Raw genomic sequence first — 22,392 nt, forward strand, 5'->3', positions numbered from 1 at the left:
CGGACTCCAAACTAGTATTTAAAACGGACCATGCCTTCATGCCAAAGGTGGTATCACATTTTCATAGGTCCCAGGACGTAATAATTCCCTCATTTTTTAGCAAACCTAAAAACGAGGAAGAAAAAATCCTAAGCTGCCTGGACGTCAGGAGAGCAGTCCTAGGCTACATAGATGCGACAAGCCACTGGAGACGGGACGACAACCTGTTCATCCAGTTCAGTGGCCCAAATAAAGGGAACAAAGCGGCAAAAAGCTCCATAGCCAGGTGGATCCGCCTAGCCATCATAGAGTCCTATAAGGCCCTCGGGAAGGAAATCCCTTTAGCTCTTAAAGCCCATTCTACAAGGGCAGTAGCATCCTCATGGGCCGAACATAGCTCAGCTTCGGTCGAGCAGATATGCAAAGCCGCAGTCTGGAAAAGACCCCACACGTTCATTAAACATTATAGGGTAAAAGTGCAGCAGGACGAGGACATGGCCTTCGGCCGCAAAGTCCTCTCGGCAGCAATCCCACCCTAGGGAAAAACTTTAGTTGGTACATCTCAATTGGTGCTGTCGTGGAGACAACTGGGGGAAAAAATGGATTATACCTACCTGATAATCAGGTTTCCAGGAGTCTCCATGACAGCACCCGTACCCCCCCTCTAAATGGACAGAAAAGAAACTATAGAATATAATATAAATAAATAAATATATAATATAATATAATTTTATACTCAACAAAAAAACCCTGGTTAAGGGAAGAAATTTAAGTTGAGCTCCTACCCCGGCAATTCGTTAGAATCCACTGAGGAAAGTGGGGAAGGGGGGGAGCTTTTAACCTCTCAGTATGTTCCTGTCCTATCAGGAGGAGGCAATCTCAATTGGTGCTGTCGTGGAGACTCCTGGAAACCTGATTATCAGGTAGGTATAATCCATTTTTTTCTAGGAATTTACCGAAGACTGGCAATCTTACGCTAGTTTTTAGTGGCAGTGCATTCGAGTAACATGGGTCAAATCTTTGAAGACATAGGCTGGCTTCACAAGGGCGTATTTGTGCACGCAAAACTTGCATGCAATATACGCAGAGAATAGAACTTATAGAGTTCAATGGTTTGTTCATATTTGCATAATTTTCCTGCGTATTTTAGTTGCACAAAAAAAGAAGATCGCACCATGCTGTATTTTCCTTCGCATTTGCACACTAAGGGCGCCCACCCACTGGCGATTTTTTTTCCCTGCGAAATTCGCAGCATTTTTTTCTCTGCAGGGGTCTATGGGACTTGTAATGTTAAAATCGCGACCGCGCAAAATCGCAATTTACCGCGAAATCGCGATTTTGCGCGATCGCGATTTTAACATTACAAGTCCCATAGACCCCTGCAGAGAAAAAAATGCTGCGAATTTCGCAGGGAAAAAAAATCGCCAGTGGGTGGGCGACCTAAGGGTGCATTCAGACGAACGTATATCGGCTCGGTTTTCACGCCGAGCCGATATACGTTGTCCTCGTGTGCAGGGGGGGGATGGAAGAGCCAGGAGCAGGAACTGAGCTCCCGCCCCCTCTCTGCCTCCTCTCCGCCCCTCTGCACTATTTGCAATGGGGAGAGGCGGGGCTAATTCACGGAACTTAGCCACGCCCCCTCCCCACCTCTCCCCATTGCAAATAGTGCAGAGGGGTGGAGAGGAGGCAGAGAGGGGGCGGGAGCTCAGTTCCTGCTCCTGGCTCTTCCATCCTCCCCCCCCCCCCCCCCTGCACACGAGGACAACATATATCGGCTCGGCGTGAAAACCGAGCCGATATATGTTCGTCTGATTGCAGCCTAAAAGTCCTCATAAAAGTCAATGGGATGCACAAAATACGTAACGAGATGTGCAAATGATGGCATATCTTTAATAGATTGCCAGTACAAAAACAGTATAATTCATGCATAATGTATAGATAATCAGACAATCTCAAGCTCAAGTCCCCTATGGTGACTAAACAAAAATGTAAAAATAAGTAAAAATAAATTTTCGAATTACTAGAAAAAATACAAAAAAATTTAAAACCCTCTTTTCCCAGTCATCGCATCAAAACTAAATTTTAAAAAATGGTTTCGATACATTCAGAAAGATCCAATTTATTAAAAAATTTCATCATTAATCCTGCACGGTGAATGTTTTTCGAAAAAAGTACAAAATGCCAGTATTGTGCTTCTATTGGTCACCTCATCTCCCAAAATAAATTTGAAGAAAAAGCAATCAAAAAGTCATCATTACTCCAGAATGATGCCAATTAAAACTACATGTGACCTTGCAAAAAACAAGCCCTCGCACAACTCTAACACCGGATTTTCAGAAAACATTAAACATACAAGTGCTTATAAAAAGCATGAAGAGAATTTAGTTGTGCTTCTCAGTATTCTGCGCCTCAGTCCTCTTGTATGGCTGGTGATACTGCCTACATTATAGATTATGCGGCTATACACTATCCTTCCCGACTGAACAGGTAAGGCGGCGGTGATGTGTCCACAGATGACTCATGTGTATAAATAGTAGCGCGCAGTATTGTCCCTTTAAACCTGTGACGTCACTGGGTCATGTGCTTTTATGCGGCTGGGAGTGTACAGCTCGGAATTCCTCATTTTGTGGATCGCTCTTAGGAGCTCCCTGATGTAAAACCTCTTCTTCCAAGTTCAGCCGCACTCATACACACATACACTGCCAGAAGTCACAGCGAGATCAGACGTCTGCGTAGACGATAGAGAACTGTGAGTAGCTGGAGGCTGGTTAAAGGGATTCTGCTTCACGGAAATGACACCGAGTCATTGATGGAAAGTTATGGACTATTTGATGTCCTTTGTATTTCAGCTCCTGACCAGTCTTACTGCTTTCTGTCAGAGAAATTACACAAATAAACAACAATCAGGAATCGTAAGTCGCTGAAGACTAATGTGTAAACGTACTAAGCTTATTTTTGTAATTAAAGCCCACAGGTATTTTTGTATCGCCAAATTCAGAGAGCCATAACTTCTACTATTTTTCCTTGGAGGTACCCATGAGAAGGCTGACTGCAATCTGTAAACAGGAGCAGATTTATGAAGTTGTTGAAAACCAAAACTATCTTTGTTGCCCGTAGCAACCAATTACAGAGCAGCTCTCTTTTCAAAGAGCACTATGAGGAATAAAAGCTGCTCTGTTATTGGTTGCTATGGGCAGCAAAGACAGTTTTTGGTTTAGACAGTTTAATAAATCTCCCTCGCAGTGTCATGGGGGAGACCAAAGGATATGGTGCTGGAGCTGCGGGGACTATAGGATATTTATTATTTTCAGGCATGGGGTGCACTAATTAAAAAAAATATATATAACTCATGCAACACCTTCAATATTATAGCGGAATAGTGGAAGCCGGACAGATCTCATTATAGTCCGTGTGGTCCGTGCTGCGCCCGTTCGATTCCAGCCCATTCTGGATCCAGTGGTTCTAGTATTTTCGCTGTTCTGTTCCAAGGACCGAGTTGAACGACAGAAAAAGACCGCAACTGCAGGGTGCAGATATGAATGGGGCCTAAATGTAAACATTCATTCTGACATTATACCTTCAAACTACTAGGGTTAAGCGTTATAAAAGAAGAATATTAATTCTATAATCCACTATCTGATAATGAAGAACGTCAGATAATCCTCACTTTGGGGAAATTTACTAAAACCGGTATTTCTAATGCTGGTCTTGGTATACTTTCCTTACAGCACATAATGCACCTAAAACATGAAGAGGCTCTTGGTACCTGCGTCTACACGGAAATGTACACCAGATTGGACCTGGCGTACCGTATGCCAGTTTCTGACATAAATCTGTCAGTCCAGGCTGGTCACACCCATTCCCAAATGCTCCACCCACTTTTCAAAAAAGTAGCAAGGCTGATGCAAAAAGCTAAAAATTTTCTAATTTTTACACAAATGGGACTTGCGCAAAAATTTGTGACTTTTTTTTACACCAGAAGGTTTAATAAATGCACCACCTCATTTTCAGAACAGAACTGCAACATAGTATTTAATTTCACAATGATAAAAAGAGAAAATGGAGAAAGAAAATAGTTGGGAAAAAACAAGGTGGGCTTACCATCATATAGCAGTTTTATCACATTATAGGATTTGTACCACTATCATTGCTTACGTGCATTGCTAATAGGACTCTTCCCTGTCACATTTGTTATACTGGGCTCACTACTTACCTTTATGCTCTTTCCCTTAAATTTCCAGTATTCAGTACCCACTGTAGGTCTGCCCACCAATGATTTGTACTTTCGGTGCTCTTACATGTTGTATGAAATATGCTTAAAATGTTTACTTTAATACTTATTCAATAACCATGGTTGAAACTAAAATACTAAGTTATTACAGCACATTTTCTGTTGAGAGTGTATTTGAAGCTTTACTTAGGCCATTTTTTATACATCTTTAAAATGCAATTAGAAGTGCCAACAGTGTGAAACATTTTTTTTACAATGGTTTTCTTTAGGGCTTCCACACATTTGGTTTTTTTTTAACACTGCGTTTTTTGCTATTTTCAATGCGACTTTCTAATGCTAAAACGCAACACACCAAAAACGCAAGTGTGTGGGAGCCCTTACATGCATTTTTAGAGTTTTTTTTAGGATCAGTTTGGTACAGGCAATTTTACATGCAAAACCCTATATAAAAAAACACTGGAAAAAATCCATACTTTCATCATACTCCATTTACATAGAGGCACTGTTGACCCCAAAACACTAGCGTACCTATGGGGGATGCAGGGGATGTGGTTGCACCCGGGCCCAGGAGCCTTAGGGGTCCATAAGGTCTCTCTTCTTCATAGAGGGAACCCAGTAGTATGAATAAAGCATTATAGTTGGGGGTCCTGTTACAGGTTTAGCATTGGGGCCCAGGAGCTTCAAGTTATGCCTCTGCCCCAAAATGGCACTGATGGGTGTTTTAGATGAAAAAATACTTCTAAACCCTATGTATGAAGATTTTCTACTCCTACAAGTGTGTCTAATATACTTTTCCAGGACATTCCCGAAATCCAAGAATATGTGATCAATCTGATACATAGTAAACCAACAGCATCAGGGGTGTCAATCAGAAAGAAAGTCTTCTCAAGTTTTAAAACTGCATCTTTAATCCATCTTGCATAAAAACAAGGCAACGTTTCAACCGGAAGAAACCCGGTCTTTATCAAGCCAATGTATGAGATACCATCTAACTGTGCAGCCCTTAACTAATACATCACACTCCCATCACACCAATAATCAGTGACATAAAAACTACTGACAGCCTGCAGGAATAATACCTGATGACTCATTGGGTCTGACGTCGATCAATCCAGCTGGATCCAATGTCCCAATCAAGTGTATGCGTTAATATGTACCAGCCCCCGGCACTACTGCGTCATCCATGTGCGTCCTGTCAAACCCAGCAAATGTTTAGTATGCTTAGAGCCGCCGGCTCGCATGGGCACATGTCGCGTCATCCGCCGTCGGCCTCATGACGTCAGACGCCACCATGGGCGTGGCCTCGTCCTCCGTCGGGCTATCATGTGACCAACGTCACTCCCAGTCGTCCCAACGCCTACTGCCATACGCTGCGCCTACGTCACTCCTAGCTCAATACAAACTCTACACTGTGTCTCGGTGGTCATGGCAACAGCCGGTCGGCAGAAAAAAACAATTAAAGGGGTTGTCCCGCGGCAGCAAGTGGGTCTATACACTTCTGTATGGCCATAATAATGCACTTTGTAATGTACATTGTGCATTAATTATGAGCCATACAGAAGTTATAAAAAGTTTTATACTTACCTGCTCCGTTGCTAGCGTCCTCGTTCCCATGGAGCCGACTAATTTTCGCCCTCCGATGGCCAAATTAGCCGCGCTTGCGCAGTCCAGGTCTTCTCCTGTTCTCTATGGGGCTCCGTGTAGCTCCGTGTAGCTCCGCCCCGTCACGTGCCGATTCCAGCCAATCAGGAGGCTGGAATCGGCAATGGACCGCACAGAAGAGCTGCGGTCCACGGAGGAAGAGGATCCCGGCGGCCATCTTCACCGGTAAGTATAGAAGTCACCGGAGCGCGGGGATTAAGGTAAGCGCTCCGGTAAGCTTTCTTTAGGTCCCTGCATCGGGGTTGTCTCGCGCCGAACGGGGGGGGGGTTGAAAAAAAAAAAAAAACCCGTTTCGGAGCGGGACAACCCCTTTAACTCTCACACAGAGCATACACGCCCCTTATATTTGTTTCAAATCATATCCCCGTCTGTCACTGTCATCTGTTCTTACCTTCTATTAGCCTATGGTGTAAGATTTATTTAATGTAAAATATTAATTATAGGTCACCAACCCTCAAATCATGCTAATGTGCCATATGTAGTCGCTGTATAATACCATCTTTTTCGTTATAGTTGTCAATACTTCCATTAGGGCTCATCCACTCATTAAGGGACCAGCCACCCCATATAAGGGGACAACAGTTTAAAAAACCAGAAGAGGCAAATATAAGTCCATCCTATCCATACAGAGGGAATCCCCCTATTGTAGACCCCCCTGGGCCCATACCTTCCACAGTAACCACACACCACAATTCAGTTATTTGCAGAATTATTTTCTATTACTTTACTTCCTCCTCACGGTTAGTATAATGCAACCAGAAATTAGTACAACCAAAACCGGACATATTTCATTCCAGAATGACATCAGTCGCATTAGTCAAATAGAATAGGCAAGAGAAAACAATCGGTCCAAAAACCGTCAAAAAGAACCACATAACCAACAAACAGCAGACATTGGGATACTTGATCATTGGATTCAGCTGTCAGATCTCCGTAGGCTGTAACCTTAAAAAAATAAAACAAAAAACATATGTTAAAATCCATGAACATGGCTGGCATGATATCAACATAGATTGATGCACAGGCGTAAATACATATCTGTAAACCTATTACCCATTGCATCCTTAATCCACTTTATCTGTATGCCAAAGGGTTATAGTCAATATTTAACCCTTTCGGGTGAACCGTACCTAACTCAAAGATCCATTTTGCCTCAAGGGATTTCAAACGTCTTTCCTGATCACCACCCCTTATATTTGACTCAACAGAATCAATTATTCTGTACCTGAGCTGGCTGATTGTGTGACCGGCCTCCAAAAAATGCTTGGGGATCGGTAAATCTTTTTTCGCTGTTCTAATTGTGCTTTTGTGTGCCGTAATTCGATTTTTAACTTCATTGGTGGTTTCCCCGACGTAATACAGGCCACACGGACAGATGATGACATACACCACAAAAACCGATCGACATGAATAATGTCTTTTGATGTTATATAACTTTCCAGTGTGTGGGTGTGGAAAGCTGTCTCTGATAACCGTACATCTGCCAAATCCTCCTCAATAATGCGCCTTACTCTTAGGCATTGACTCCAGGGGAGTGATTGTATCATCCCCGGAGGATGTTGATTGTTGTACAGTAGCAAATTGTTACGGTCCTTTTCTTTAACAAAAAGGTCCGTTTTGAACGTCTGTCCCACTTTACGCACTAGAACGTCCAAAAACTGGACAGTATCCTGTGAGTAAATCAATGTAAATTTCAACTTCGGCATAACATTATTGATCTCTTCATGAAAGCCTTCCAATTCGGCAGCTGTACCTTTCCAAATGAAGAACACGTCGTCTATATACCTCCACCACACCTGGACTGAAGCCCAGGTGGGAGAGGTATACAGACGACGTTCCTCCACATATCGCATAAAGATATTTGCGAAAGTTGGGGCCACATTGGACCCCATAGCTGTCCCTTGCCTCTGCCTGTAAAATTTTCCATTATATAGGAAGAAATTTCGTTCTAGCAGCATGGTAAGTAATTGTATAACAAACTCGATGGTTCCATTCGGAAAATCTGATTCAATCAGAAACTCTCTAACCGCCTGTAACCCACAAGCATGTTCGATGTTAGTGTATAGAGCAGAAACATCGAATGAACCAATCAAAGTATGTTCCTCAGGGACAATTTGTCTCAATTTCGGAAAAAAATCTGAGGTATCACGAATATGCGATGCGGCCCCAGTGGCAAATTTGCGCAGGATCTTGTCTAGGAATCTCGAACTATTATTATAGAGAGACCCCCTACTAGACACTATCGGCTGCCCTGGTGGTGCTCTCAGATTTTTGTGAATCTTCGGTAAGGTGTAAAATACCGGTACAATAGGGTGGGCGGGCAACAAGAAATCATACAGTTTCTTATCAATGATACAAAGATCTAAACCTTCCCTTAAAAAGGCACTCAACTCAGACAAATACATTTTTGTAGGGCCCTCAGTGAGGGGTTCGTATATAGAGCCATCGGACAGTTGTGACATAACCTCATCATGATATTGCGTGGAATCCATGACAACAACCACGCCGCCTTTATGCGCGGCGCGTATTGTTATCCTATTATCATCACTAAGAGATCTCATGGCTTCATACTGGCCTTACCCCTTCCACCAAGCCCCCTGGTTCTCAATTTGGCCACTTCCCTCAAAACCAGTTTGGAATAAGTCGTCACTGCATGATCCTGTTTCGGGGGTTGGAAATGACTTATCGGGCGTAGTCCCACACCCGCCGCGGTGAGAGTATTGGTGGACTCAGTCCTCTCTACTCCAACAGTCCTTCTATCTGTAAAATGAGAAAAGTGGGTCCTCAGGCGTAACCGCCTGAAGAAGGCCCTGCAATCGACATCTAGATCAAACCAGTTAATGCCCTGTGCCGGGCAGAAGGATAAACCTTTCGATAGTACCTTAATCTCGTCGTCAGTCAGTGTCACCGTAGAAATGTTGACCACTAGGTTCTCCCCCTGGTTTGCGCTCTTGTCGTTGATCGTGTCTCGACGCGTTGAGAGCTTCTTCCTTCTCCTCTGGTGTCACCTGCCACCTCTCCTCTTGTGCGTCGCTGAAATTGAGGTGCCCGTGTACGTGGGCGTTGATCTAAAAAAATCAAGATTATCCGCCGCCTCAATTTCCTCCAAAGAACCGTTGCTGGAGTTGGATGCCGCTGACGACCAACCAAAGCGAGAAGTGCCACGTCTATTGGTCCCCCCCTCTCTCCTTGGGATACCTACGGCGCCCTCCTCTCGGTTGCCTTGATTCTGTGGGGGTTTGCCAATTGAAAACCCAGCCTTGTTGGTAGTCCTCGGTATCGTGTGTCCATTTATTTCTTTTGACGCTTTCGATATTCTCTCTGTGTACCTTCAGTGATTTATCTAGACGTTCTAGGTATTGTTTCAGCTCCTCCACTGAGAGCTGACCACGTAATTCCTGTTCCACTGTTTGTACAGTCCTTGACTTAACCGTAATTTCTTCTTGTAAAAATTCTAAGTTTAACAAAATTAGATCAAAGGAGTACTTATTGGAAATCCGGACAAACTTGTCACAAAACTCCTTATTCTTAGATATCAGGATTGGCTGTATATGTGACCGCAAACCCCTCGGAATTCTTTGGACGGTATAGTATTCGCCCAGTGTCGCGGCGTGCAGCTTGAGTGTAATTAATTGCTTGTTTAAGGTTTCAAATTGTCTCAAAATCGTCTTTCCATCGGGTGCATTTAAATAGGCCACATCACTCCTTAATCCAGATAGTTTACGTGTCACATCATCATTAGAATATGCAAAGATGTTCGTAACTTGGGGAGCCCCCACTTCCACCACATTTTGTATGCCCAAGCTCATAGTGGGTGCTCGCAACTGTAGATCCAATCGTAACAGTCCACAAAGCAAACAGGTTGTTGCGGCACTTCCACAATAGGAGAAAAAATACTCACTACAGCTATTAACCCGGCTTCAGATGCAAAGCTGAATTTGGATGTGGATCAAACAAGGCAATGTTTCAACTGGAAGAAACCCGGTCTTTATCAAGCCAATGTATGAGATACCATCTAACTGTGCAGCCATACATTGCTTGATAAAGACCGGGTTTCTTCCGTTTGAAACGTTGCCTTGTTTTTATGCAAGATGGATTAAAGATGGAGTTTTAAAACTTGAGAAGACTTTCTTTCTGATTGACACCCCTGATGCTGTTGGTTTACTACATATTGGATGAATCTACATTGGATGTTTGATCCACATCCGAATTCAGCTTTGCATCTGAAGCCGGGTTAATAGCTCTAGTGAGTATTTTTTCTCCTATTGTGGAAGTGCCGCAACAACCTGTTTGCTTTGTGGACTGTGATCAATCTGACACTCACCAGATCCATTAACGATGGATTAAAGTTATTGTATTATTTACGGCCTATATACATTTTTTTAATACAAAGTCTGTATTTGATTGTTGCAGATAACCAATGTCAACAGAAGACCAAGAAGATGAACTATTAGCCCTTACAAGTATTTATGCTGAAGATGAATTTAAGAGAACAGATGCTGCTGCAGGAGGGGAATTTCAATTGTGTCTGGAGTTACCTTCAGATTTTGTAGTATCTATAAAAAGTAAGAAATTGATAATAGTTAAAGGGTGTTTCGGCACTCTGAAAACATTGGATGGAGGTGGCTAATAATAACAAACTAAAGCATATACATCGGTCAGATGTCTCCATCACAGTTGCTCCAGAACTAGGAAGTTGCTGTAATAGTCACATCCTGTTCATTGTACACATGACCTCTCAGCCAATCACAGGCTTCAGTAGTGATTCTGTCATGGTGACAGGCCCTTTTTCTGAATTTCGAAAAGGAAACCTGTCATCACATAAACTATGTTATGGGGCTCAAAGCTAATGGAACGTGGAGTCCGGGGACCTGTGTTTCATGCTAATTACATGCCCTGTTCCAACGCTGTGTCCTTGCAAAGTTTGCACAGGTGAACCTAACGGGGATCACAGCACTGAAACTTGGCGTCTGGTGAGTATGACACAAAGCTCCATGGACTCTCCGTTCCATCAGCTTTGAGCCCCATAACATAGTTTATGTGATGACAGGTTCCCTTAAAAGGGGGTTTTTGAAATTCAAAAGAAGTTTCAAAAGCTTTTAGCCCCATAAAGTAGTTTATGGGGCTCAAGTGTGGTCACCCTTTCAGACATTTTTCGAGAAAGTATAGCTATTTGCATCGTCAGCAGTTACATATAAGCAGATTCGCAAATCAGTTTGTGGCTCACCCGAATTTCAGCTGCAGCAATGATTCTATTTAGCATGGCTGAGTTCAATGTACAACTCTATTCTATGGCGTGTCAAACAGGAACATCCATGGAAATTTGATGTTATCCATATGCAAGAAGCACATTCAAACAGCAGCACATGCACTTATAAGCAATGTTAGTGCCCTCATTATCAAGTGAATAAATACTGTCACCACATAATGTACACAGATTATTTCTTCTTTTCCATCTAGCCCAGGCTACCATGATTCTTCCAGCTATGCCACAGATTGCCCCCAACACTACCTCCAATGTTCCATATGACAAAAGAGTGGGAATTTTTTCATTACATTGCAACTCAGTATGTGGTTCATGTATCCATTTTTCATATCTGCAAATAAGAATTGAAAAAGGCCCAAATTATTTTTTTACTGCATTTCTTGGCAGCAGCTCCATTAACCCTTTCCAATCCACTGTCTGACGTCTAAAGACATTATGATTTAAGGCTGTACAGCTCAGATGTTGGAAGACATCCTTCGGGGTTCTCTTACTGTATATTGCCAGCCTCTCTGCTGTCGGAGCCTATCCAACGTGTCACCTCATGCAGTACTGGCTTTAGCCATCAGATAGCGCCATTGTATAATGGCAGAAAAAGAGTAAGCCCCCTAGGAAAACCAGGATACAAATTGGATTGGAAAGAGTTAAATACAGGCAGCACATGGACGGCGTCTGTGAGCAGTCCATTTTTTTGTGTCCTCGTTGTCTTGAGTGTGTGAATTTTATCCATAAATCGGATCAGAATAGTGCATACCGTTTTATATTTCATGCGATCATGCATCGGTGTGAAAAAACAGATGTGGGAATTGGCACATGAACTACTATGGGTCCATGTGCTATCAGAGCCTGGTTAGTAGTGGACTTGGATAGCACATAGTCTGAAAGTACACTTGTGTGAATTAGCCATAAGGGTGTGAATACAAAGAGAAGTAGTGATCATGTGCCCCTAGTACTGAAGCCTAGAGATCTAACGTGTGGGTCCTAGCTGGAGACACCCATTAATGTCATTTCCTTAGCTGTGTAAATAACATGTCAATCACTATTGAAATTTAAACTGAAAAAGAAGAATATAATTGGGAAAGCACAAGCAAATGTGTGTGACTGCTGTATAATTTACAGAAGGGAGTACAGTGCACATCCCATTCATAAACCATGTATACTACATTCAGGAACATGAAGCAAACATGACGCTGTCAGATATACTGTAACTAAAAATATTTTTGTTTGTAATTTTTTTCCCTCAAGGCAACAGTGCAACAAACTCCTCTGCCGACAACTTTGAGAACACTGTGTCTTTTCTGCCGCCAATTGTGCTGAACTTTGAACTTCCTCCAGGTTACCCGTCCACCACACCTCCGAACTTTACACTGAGCTGCAAGTGGCTTACACCAACACAGGTTACTGTTCATTTAATATACTGACAAGATTATTTATATGTTTATTTCTATTTATGGGTGAGTTTATTCATTCTTACATTGTGCCTCCCAATTCCCTCTCAGAACATTCACCTAATGTATGTAGTAGTTGACCTGTATTAAAGCAATTCACAGCTAAACAATTTCCAAAATCTGGCCAATTAATACATAACTTATATTAATTTAATTAAAATCTTGACATGGTAGAAAGGCACCAACGTAGACAATAGCCAACATTAAACAAACAAGCCTATAGCATAATAGGAAGGATCGGTCAGATATAAGTACAGGTAGAAATGATAGAAAAGGGATAGAGCAAGTTGCATCTTTCCCAAATATGGTCAGAAACCTCCAGTTTGGAATGATACTCCGATTGTTTGCTTCCCACTAGGATGAGTTCCTTTCCTAGGAATAGGAGAAGGGAGAAGGCAGTTACAGCTCAGAAACTCTCCATATAAAACACTTGGACTCACAGACTGCCCTCACATTGATATGCATTTGCAAAATAGGACATGCAATGAGCTTTTTCACAATAATCATTGTCTGTGTAAAAAAAATGTTTTTTTGTTAACCGCTGAAACGTATCATATCCACAAGATTACTTGGTTTCTCATATTTTGCTCTACTGGCTAACACGGTATCAAACTTTTTACATTATATCAAGACATGGTTCACACTATCAATCTTACTTGGGAACAGATATGTCAGTAACCAGGCATTACATGCCTTTATTTAATGGGCAAAGCAGCTGTAAAACCCATATTTCCAATCTCACCTCCTTGATAGAAACACCTTTTGCCATTACCATTTGGACGAATCATTACCACAAAGGTTCACTTACTTTTGCACATTCGTGTGCTCAATAAAAGACATGAACAGTACTGAATTGGATAACAATCAGACCACATTTTTTATCAATGAATGCAGAAATCCAGGCAATTCAAAAGGTTGTTTTTTCTTTCAACTGTATTTGCACTAATTCTGCTTATTTTTGTTATTTGAAATGTGCTATTATTCTTTCAGCTCAGTCTGTTATGCCAGCGTTTAGATGATCTTTGGGAGGAGAACAGCGGATGTGTTGTCATATTTCCATGGATTCAGTTTCTTAAGGAGGAGACACTTGATTACTTGAATATTAAATCTCCATATGAAATTGACGTGTCTAGCAATGGTTTACAGAGCTGGATGCAAACCACTGAAAAGACCTGCGAAGATGGGGTCTTGTTGGAAAAGGCACCATATGACAAACGGGCCATACAGGACGTGCAGTCAGTTCCTGCTCTGGTCAGATGCATCTTGGACTTCAATGAAGCCCAACAGAAGAAGGTTTTTGATAACAAACCATTCTTGTGCAATATCTGTTTTATGGAGAAGCTAGGAAGCGAGTGCACACACTTTAAGGCTTGCGAGCATGTGTACTGTAACTACTGTCTCAAAGACTACTTTGTAGTCCAGATTAAGGACGGACAAGTCCATGCACTAAACTGCCCTGAACCAAAGTGCCCATCTGTTGCAATACCTGCTCAGGTAAGTAATAGCTCAGCATAGATTTTTCTTACAGGTAAGTAAAAGCTCAGCATAGCTTTTGAATAAGCGGTCTGCATTTTTAACTTGGTATAACTAAATAATTTCCATTCACAATCATCTAGAGGGCCTATTTACACACACTGATTGTAGACTATAGCAGCTGAATCGTTAAATGGTTGTTCATCAGATTCTTAATCAGATCTGACCATCTACACTCAGATGTTCTGCTAGGATGGGAACATTGATGGTAATTTCTCAGTGGCGTAGCTAAAGGCTCAGGTGCCTGGAGGAAGAGTTAAGCTTTGGCCCCACACAACTACTTTTGATGGCTCCTAGCCTTGGCCCACCAGGAACTTTTCACTATTACTGGATCTCTTAAGTGACCCATCAATGCAGCACTAGCAGCCAGTGGTGTTGCTAGTGTCTTAAAAGATCAGTCACATATCCCAAGACATAAGTTATACCCCTTCAAAAAAAATGTATACATCAGAAACAGCATATCTATACGACAACTCTTACAACATGGCAGGTACAGATACAACAACTCTGCTCTATGTATGGCAGTATACCTCTAAAATGCAGTCACCAAATAATAGTGAGATACAGTTCTACATAGTGAAAATTGACTACAGTGCAGTTTCGTTCAGTGACATCTTCTCAGATTTGTTCTTCTTTTTTCTATCTGGGCCAGATTGCCATAGATACATCTTCCAGCCACTTCTTGTCTCTGCACACTCCCCATCCTGCTGCTATCTCCAGTGCCCAACCACAGTAATAATGACTTCCTTTTACACCCCGCAACTAGTGTCCCCCACACAGTAATACCGTGTTTCCCCGAAAATAAGGCACCCCCTGAAAGTAAGACATAGTAAGAAATTTGCAGAAGTCCCAAATATAAGGCACCCCCCGATAGTAAGGCATACTAAAGTGTGCAGGCAAGTCAAGAGGTCTGTCCCCTGCCGCCATCCCTGTTGTCTCCTACCTCCAGATGTATAGGTAGATCTGCAGACAGTCTGCTGTTATCCTGTCCCTGCTGTGCTGTACGAGTGTGCTGTTGTGAGCTCCCCTTGCTGGCTGGAAAAGTCCATACTGTACGTTCTGTTCCTGCTGTAAACGTCTGCTGTGATGAGCTCCCCCTGGTGGCCGGAAGCTGCAATACCATCCCTGCTTACAAGTGGTACAGGAACTTCTGTTTGCAGACAGGTACGTTACTTTACAGCCCTTATTTTTTATGGCTCTGTGTGTGAGTCAGGCAACCTGTGTGTGATTCTTAAGACTGGGTTCTCACAGAGCATATTTCCAGTGGAAATCTCGCAGTTTGGCCACAGTGATAAACAGCGAGATTTCCGCCGGGAAAGCGCTGCTTCAAAACCCACGGCACTCAGCCGCTTGTTTTGAAGTGACCTGGCCGCATGCTTTTCCATTTCTGTGGCCACGGAAAATAAGACACCCTCTGAAAATAAGACGTAGCGCATATTTGGGAGCAAAAATTAATATAAGACGCGTCTTATTTTCGGGGAAACAGGGTAGTTCCCACATAGTGCCCAGCACCAATAATACCTACTTTATGCCTTACAGTAATTGTATCCTCCTATGTGCCCACAGTGTAATACTAACCTGTCTGTGCCCCCACAACATAATTATACCCCACTTTGCCCCCAAAGTAATACTGCCTCCAGAATAAAAGTGCCTCTTATTCACTCCCACAAGGTAATAGTGCTCCCACAAAGTACTAGTGCTCCCTATATGCCCATGAAAGTAATTGTACTCCATCTGTTCCATCAGTGTAAGAGTGCTCCTAAAAGCAATTCTGCTATCTTTGTGCCCCTTAATGTAATTGTGCCAGTCACTGCTCACTGTAATTGTGCCAGGGCTGCCGTCGCTAAGCCCCTGACAGACTGCATTGCAAGAAAAGCTTTACTACTTAGGCTGCTGATAAACTGTGCATACATTTTTTGTTGCATGCAAAATTAAAAGTATGAGGCCCAAGTCTTTTTTTTTTAGCATTGCTTAACAGATGTCCATACTTGTGCACTCTGCTGTTTTTGTTCTTTTCTGCACACTCATGTGAATGGGCGTCTGTCATCCGAGAAATCAGACCACAGACCGTTCGAATAAAACACGTCTAAGTAGCCCTCTTGACTGTAATGGGTCAGTTGTATGTATAGTACATGGAGGAGAATTATGCTAGAGGTCTTCTGTATTTTTGTGAATTGTTCCTACAGGGGGTCCGTTATTCTACTCTTGTATCACTAAACAGATTGCTAATAAAAATATTGTTGAACAGATAATAGTAAATGTTAGTCCTGACTGACGGCTCCTGACCTGGATTCCATGTTTCAGTACAGATAGTAAATTGGTCATACCTATGTTTACTTGCAGGTAAAGGATCTGGTTGGGGAGCAGCTTTTCAGCCGCTACGATCGTCTCCTCTTGCAGTCAAGCTTGGATTTAATGGCCGATATTGTTTACTGCCCACGACTAACCTGTCAGACGCCAGTCATGCAGGAGCCAGGGGGTACAATGGGCATTTGCTCGGTTTGCCAATATGCGTTTTGTATCCTATGTAAAATGACCTTCCACGGAATCTCCCCTTGTAAAGAACCTGAAGGTATGTTCACTAGCTTTTATCTCTGCACTAACCAGCGCAAAGCGACAGCTGGTTGTGTGCATGACTTACTGGGGAAGAAATAAGCTGGACGAGGCAGTGTGATGCTTTGGGCAATGTTCTACTGAGAAACTTTGAGTTCTGATCTGCATGTGGATGTTACTTTGACATGTAACACCTTTGTATATGTTGTTGTAGACCTGAGTACCTTTCTTCATAGTAACAGTATTCCATAATGGCCATGCTGCCCTCTTTTAGCAGGATAATGCATTTTCACACACACAGTAGAAATTGCTCAGGAATGATTTGAGGAACATGACAAAGAGTTCCAGTTGTTGACTTTGCCTCCAAATCTCAATCTGAATGAACACTTGTGGGATGTGCAAGATAAACAAATCTTTCACAAGGAGGCTCCACCTGGCAGGTTATAGGACTTAGGGCTCCCTCACACTTGCGTTTTTTTAACGCTGCGTTTTTTAACGCAATTGTCATTGGAACTTTCAAATGTTAAAAACAGATCGCAAAAAAATGCTATGCATTTATAACATTAGAAAGTCCCATTGACAATCGCGTTAAAAAATGCACTGTTAAAAAACACAAGTGTGAGGGAGCCCTTAAAGGGAAATCATATCCCTTATTGATCCCTATCTGTATACAGCACAATGTCTGTCACTTATACCAATCTATTCAGCGATTTTGTAAAACGAAGGACTGATTCACATGAAGTTCACAGTGAGCTGCAGAGCAGGGACCAAATGACTCATTAATATTTATTTATTCAATGCTCCCCCACCCCCTGTACAGCGCAGGATTAAAGCCTCTGCTGCTGCAATCAAGCAGGAGCAGGTCAGGTCTTCAGGCTGTCAGACACAGCCGAGAACCCAGAGGAGAAGGGAGAAGCATTTTTTAACCACTTCTGCCTTCTTCTTTCCATGCTATATAGCGATCAATGAGCGCTATGTGGTAAGAAGTGAAAATGGAATTATTACTTCCACTATGCAACCCAGTAATCATGTGACTAGTGGGTGCCCCCTGTCACAGCAGAGCTTCAGGGTCCTAGCAGGCCCAGAATAGATCTTCCAGTGTCTATTGTCACTACAGGGGGATGTCTCCACTGTAACTGGGGCTTCTATGGATGCCCGAGCTACGGTGGGAAAGTATGTAATAAAAAAAAGAAATACAATGTGAATGGCCCCCAGAGGTTTTATTTGACGTCACGGGTGACAGATGTTAAAAAAAATAGTGACAAAAATAAGTAAATAAAAGTTAGAGAATAAAATAAAAAAATATATATAAAAGAAAATTAACCACTGCTGATGCCAACCAAAACCGTCGCCATAAACGCCCTGTAATCTAAAACTATACAAATTATATATCAAAACATCCGAAATAAAATGAGGAACTCATTCCCATACATTATTTTAGCGCAATGATACCAGTTTTAAAAATAAACAACTATAAATGTTTTTAAAAAATCATTTTTTAGCTTTTTACCCCTCAAAAAACTAAAAAAAACACCTAAAAAAGTCAGTGAAGAAAGATGTAAAAAATAGCCCTATATGTCACAGAAAACAAGGCAGCAAAAATAATTTTGGCAGCTGAAGAAAAAAATACAGCAGTAAAATCACCACATGGGTAAAATCTAGAGATGAGCGAACACCAAAATGTTCGGGTGTTCGTTATTCGTAACGAACTTCCCGTGATGCTCGAGGGTTCGTTTCGAACAACGAACCCCATTGAAGTCAATGGGCGACCAGAACATTTTTGTATTTTGCCGATGCTCGCTAAGGTTTTCATGTGTGAAAATCTGGGCAATTCAGGAAAGTGATGGGAATGACACAGTGACGGATAGGGCAGGCGAGGGGCTACATGTTGGGCTGCATCCTAAGTTCACAGGTCCCACTATTAAGCCACAATAGCGGCAAGAGTGGGCCCCCCCCCCCTCCCAACAACTTTTACTTCTGAAAAGCGCTCATTAGCATGGCATACCTTTGCTAAGCACCACACTACCTCCAACAAAGCACAATCACTGCCTGCATGACACTCCACTGACACTTCTCCTGGGTTACATGCTGCCCAACCGCCCCCCCTCCCCCCCCACAGCGCACACCAAAGTGTCCCTGGGCAGCCTTCAGCTGCCCTCATGCCACACCACGCTCATGTCTATTTAGAATTGCGTCTGCCATGAGGAGGAACCGCAGGCACACACTGCAGAGGTTGGCACGGCTAGGCAGCGACCCTCTTTAAAAGTGGCGGAGCGATAGCCCACAATGCTGTACAGAAGCAATGAGAAATAGAATCCTGTGCCACCGCCATCAGGAGCTGCACACGTGGGCATAGCAATGGGGAACCTATGTGCCACACACTATTCATTCTGTCAAGGTGTCTGCATGCCCCAGTCAGACCGGGCTTTTTAATTCATAGACACAGGCAGGTACAACTCCCTATTGTGAAGTCCCTGTCGACCCACAGCATGGGTGGCTCCCTGGAACCCACCGGCGGTACACAGAAATATCCCATTGCATTGCCCAACACAGCTGAGGTAGTAATGTCGTGCTTAATGCAGGTGGGCTTCGGCCCACACTGCATGCCCCAGTCTGACTGGGGTTCTTTATAAGTGTACAGATGTAGTAAAAAGTCCGTGTGCACCTACAGCATGGGTGGGTGCCAGGAAGCCACCGGCGGTACATAGAAATATCCCATTGCATTGCCCAACACAGCTGAGGTAGTAATGTTGTGCTTAACCCTTTCCAATCCAATTTGTATATGGTTTTCCTAGGGGGCTTACTCTTTTTCTGCTGTTATACAACGGCGCTATATGCTGGCTAAAGCCAGTACTGCATGAGCTGACACGTAGGATAGGCTCCGACAGCAGAGAGGCTGGCAATATACAGTAAGAGAACCCCGACGGACGTCTACCAACAACGGAGCTGTACAGCCTTAAACCCTAATGTCTTCAAAGGTCACACAGTGGACTGGAAAGGGTTAATGCAGGTGGGTTTCGGCCCACACTGCATGCCCCAGTCTGACTGGGGTTCTTTACAAGTGGACACATGTAGGTTAAACTCCCTGTGGACCCACTGCCTGGGTGGGTGCCAGGAAGCCACCGGCGTTACATAGAAATATCCCATTGCATTGCCCAACACAGCTGAGGTAGTAATGTCGTGCGTAATACAGGTGGGCTTCGGCCCACACTGCATGCCCCAGTCAGACGGGTTCTTTAGAAGTGTACAGATGTATTAAAAACTCAGTGTGCACCTACAGCATGGGTGGCTCCCTGGAACCCACCGGCGTTACATAAAAATATCCCATTGCATTGCCCAACACAGCTGAGGTAACGTCAGCTGTAATGCAGGTGGGCTAAAAATTAATTTGATTACACTGTAGGCGAGGGCCCACAAAAATTGCTGTATCAACAGTACTAATGTACATCCCAAAAATTGGCCATGGCCAGCCAAGAGGGCAGGTGAAACCCATTAATCGCTTTGGTTAATGTGGCTTAAGTGGTAACTAGGCCTGGAGGCAGCCCAGTGTAACGAAAAATTGGTTCAAGTTAAAGTTCCAATGCTTTTAAGCGCATTGAAACTTATAAAAATTGTTCTGAAAAATTATTTGAGTGAGCCTTGTGGCCCTAAGAAAAATTGCCCGTTCAGCGTGATTACGTGAGGTTTCAGGAGGAGGAGCAGGAGGAGGAGGAGGAGGAATATTAGACACAGATTGATGAAGCAGAAATGTCCCCGTTTTGGATGGTGAGAGAGAACGTAGCTTCCATCCGCGGGTGCAGCCTACGTATTGCTTACGTATCGCTGCTGTCCGCTGGTGGAGAACAGAAGTCTGGGGAAATCCAGGCTTTGTTCATCTTGATGAGTGTTAGCCTGTCGGCACTGTCGGTTGACAAGCGGCTACGCTTATCTGTGATGATTCCCCCAGCCGCACTAAACACCCTCTCCGACAAGACGCTAGCCGCAGGACAAGCAAGCACCTCCAGGGCATACAGCGCTAGTTCAGGCCACATGTCCAGCTTCGACACCCAGTAGTTGTAGGGGGCAGAGGCGTCACCAAGGATGGTCGTGCGATCCGCTACGTACTCCCTCACCATCCTTTTACAGTGCTCCCGCCGACTCAGCCGTGACTGGGGAGCGGTGACACAGTCTTGGTGGGGAGCCATAAAGCTGGCCAGGCCCTTAAAGACTGTTGCACTGCCTGGGATGTACATGCTGCTCGATCTACGCACATCCCCTGCTACCTTGCCCTCGGTACTGCGCCTTCTGCCACTAGCGCTGTCGGCTGGGAATTTTACCATCAGCTTGTCCGCAAGGGTCCTGTGGTATAGCAACACTCTCGAACCCCTTTCCTCTTCGGGAATCAGAGTGGGCAGGTTCTCCTTATACCGTGGATCGAGCAGTGTGTACACCCAGTAATCCGTCGTGGCCAGAATGCGTGCAACGCGAGGGTCACGAGAAAGGCATCCTAACATGAAGTCAGCCATGTGTGCCAGGGTACCAGTACGCAACACATGGCTGTCCTCATTAGGAAGATCACTTTCAGGATCCTCCTCCTCCTCCTCCTCCTCCTCAGGCCATACACGCTGAAAGGATGACAGGCAATCAGCCGGTGTACCGTCAGCAGCGGCCCAAGCTGTCTCTTCCCCCTCCTCCTCATCCTCCTCATGCTCCTCCTCCTCCTCCTGTACGCGCTGAGAAATAGACAGGAGGGTGCCCTGACTATCCAGCGGCATACTGTCTTCCCCCGCCCCCGTTTACGAGCGCAAAGCAGCTGCCTTTATGGTTTGCAGGGAATTTCTCAAGATGCATAGCAGAGGAATGGTGACGCTAATGATTGTAGCATCGTCGCTCACCACCTGGGTAGACTCCTCAAAATTACCAAGGACATGGCAGATGTCTGCCAACCAGGCCCACTCTTCTGAAAGGAATTGAGGAGGCTGACTCCCACTGCGCCGCCCATGTTGGAGTTGGTATTCGACTATAGCTCTACGTTGTTCATAGAGCCTGGCCAACATGTGGAGCGTAGAGTTCCACCGTGTGGGCACGTCGCACAGCAGTCGGTGCACTGGCAGCTTAAAGTGATGTTGCAGGGTGCGCAGGGTGGCAGCGTCCGTGTGGGACTTGCGGAAATGTGCGCAGAGCCGGCGCGCCTTTACGAGCAGGTCTGACAAGCGTGGGTAGCTTTTCAGAAAGCGCTGAACCACCAAATTAAAGACGTGGGCCAGGCATGGCACGTGCGTGAGGCTGCCGAGCTGCAGAGCCGCCACCAGGTTACGGCCGTTGTCACACACGACCATGCCCGGTTGGAGGCTCAGCGGCGCAAGCCAGCGGTCGGTCTGCTGTGTCAGACCCTGCAGCAGTTCGTGGGCCGTGTGCCTCTTATCGCCTAAGCTGAGTAGTTTCAGCACGGCCTGCTGACGCTTGCCCACCGCTGTGCTGCCACACCGCGCGACACCGACTGCTGGCGACATGCTGCTGCTAACACATCTTGATTGTGAGACAGAGTGTCAGGACAGTGTCCGGGATATGGGGGTCCCTGAGATATCCCGCAACCCCTGTCCCTGCCTACTTGCCCCCCTGGGCTACCCCCCAGGGCGACAACTGGGCGACGGTCCCTACCCTCACTAGGGAAGCGGGACACGGGAGACAGACACTGAGACAAGCAACGGTAGAATGGTCAGACAATCCGGGTAGGCAACAAG

General features: G+C 44.3%; 1 protein-coding gene across 4 annotated transcripts in view; it reads left to right on the forward strand.

Annotated features, from left to right (window-relative positions):
- The first annotated feature begins 2,579 nt into the window (after window positions 1–2,579).
- Window positions 2,580–22,392, forward strand: part of LOC136611543 (E3 ubiquitin-protein ligase RNF14-like) — a 33,702-nt gene continuing 13,889 nt past the window's right edge. For 2 of the 4 annotated variants that reach the window (XM_066591227.1, XM_066591230.1), the window contains exons 1-6: window positions 2,580–2,728; window positions 2,829–2,891; window positions 10,286–10,437; window positions 12,381–12,532; window positions 13,574–14,077; window positions 16,460–16,688. In XM_066591227.1, coding sequence (XP_066447324.1) covers window positions 10,293–10,437; window positions 12,381–12,532; window positions 13,574–14,077; window positions 16,460–16,688 — 1,030 coding nt within the window. In that variant the 5' untranslated portion in view covers window positions 2,580–2,728; window positions 2,829–2,891; window positions 10,286–10,292. Of the gene's footprint in view, window positions 2,729–2,828; window positions 2,914–10,285; window positions 10,438–12,380; window positions 12,533–13,573; window positions 14,078–16,459; window positions 16,689–22,392 lie in introns of all 4 variants that reach the window. The other 2 variants (XM_066591228.1, XM_066591229.1) reach the window with 2 other exon arrangements.

This window comes from Eleutherodactylus coqui, chromosome 2 (genome assembly GCF_035609145.1).
Source record: "Eleutherodactylus coqui strain aEleCoq1 chromosome 2, aEleCoq1.hap1, whole genome shotgun sequence".
Classification (NCBI taxonomy): Eukaryota; Metazoa; Chordata; class Amphibia; order Anura; family Eleutherodactylidae; genus Eleutherodactylus; species Eleutherodactylus coqui.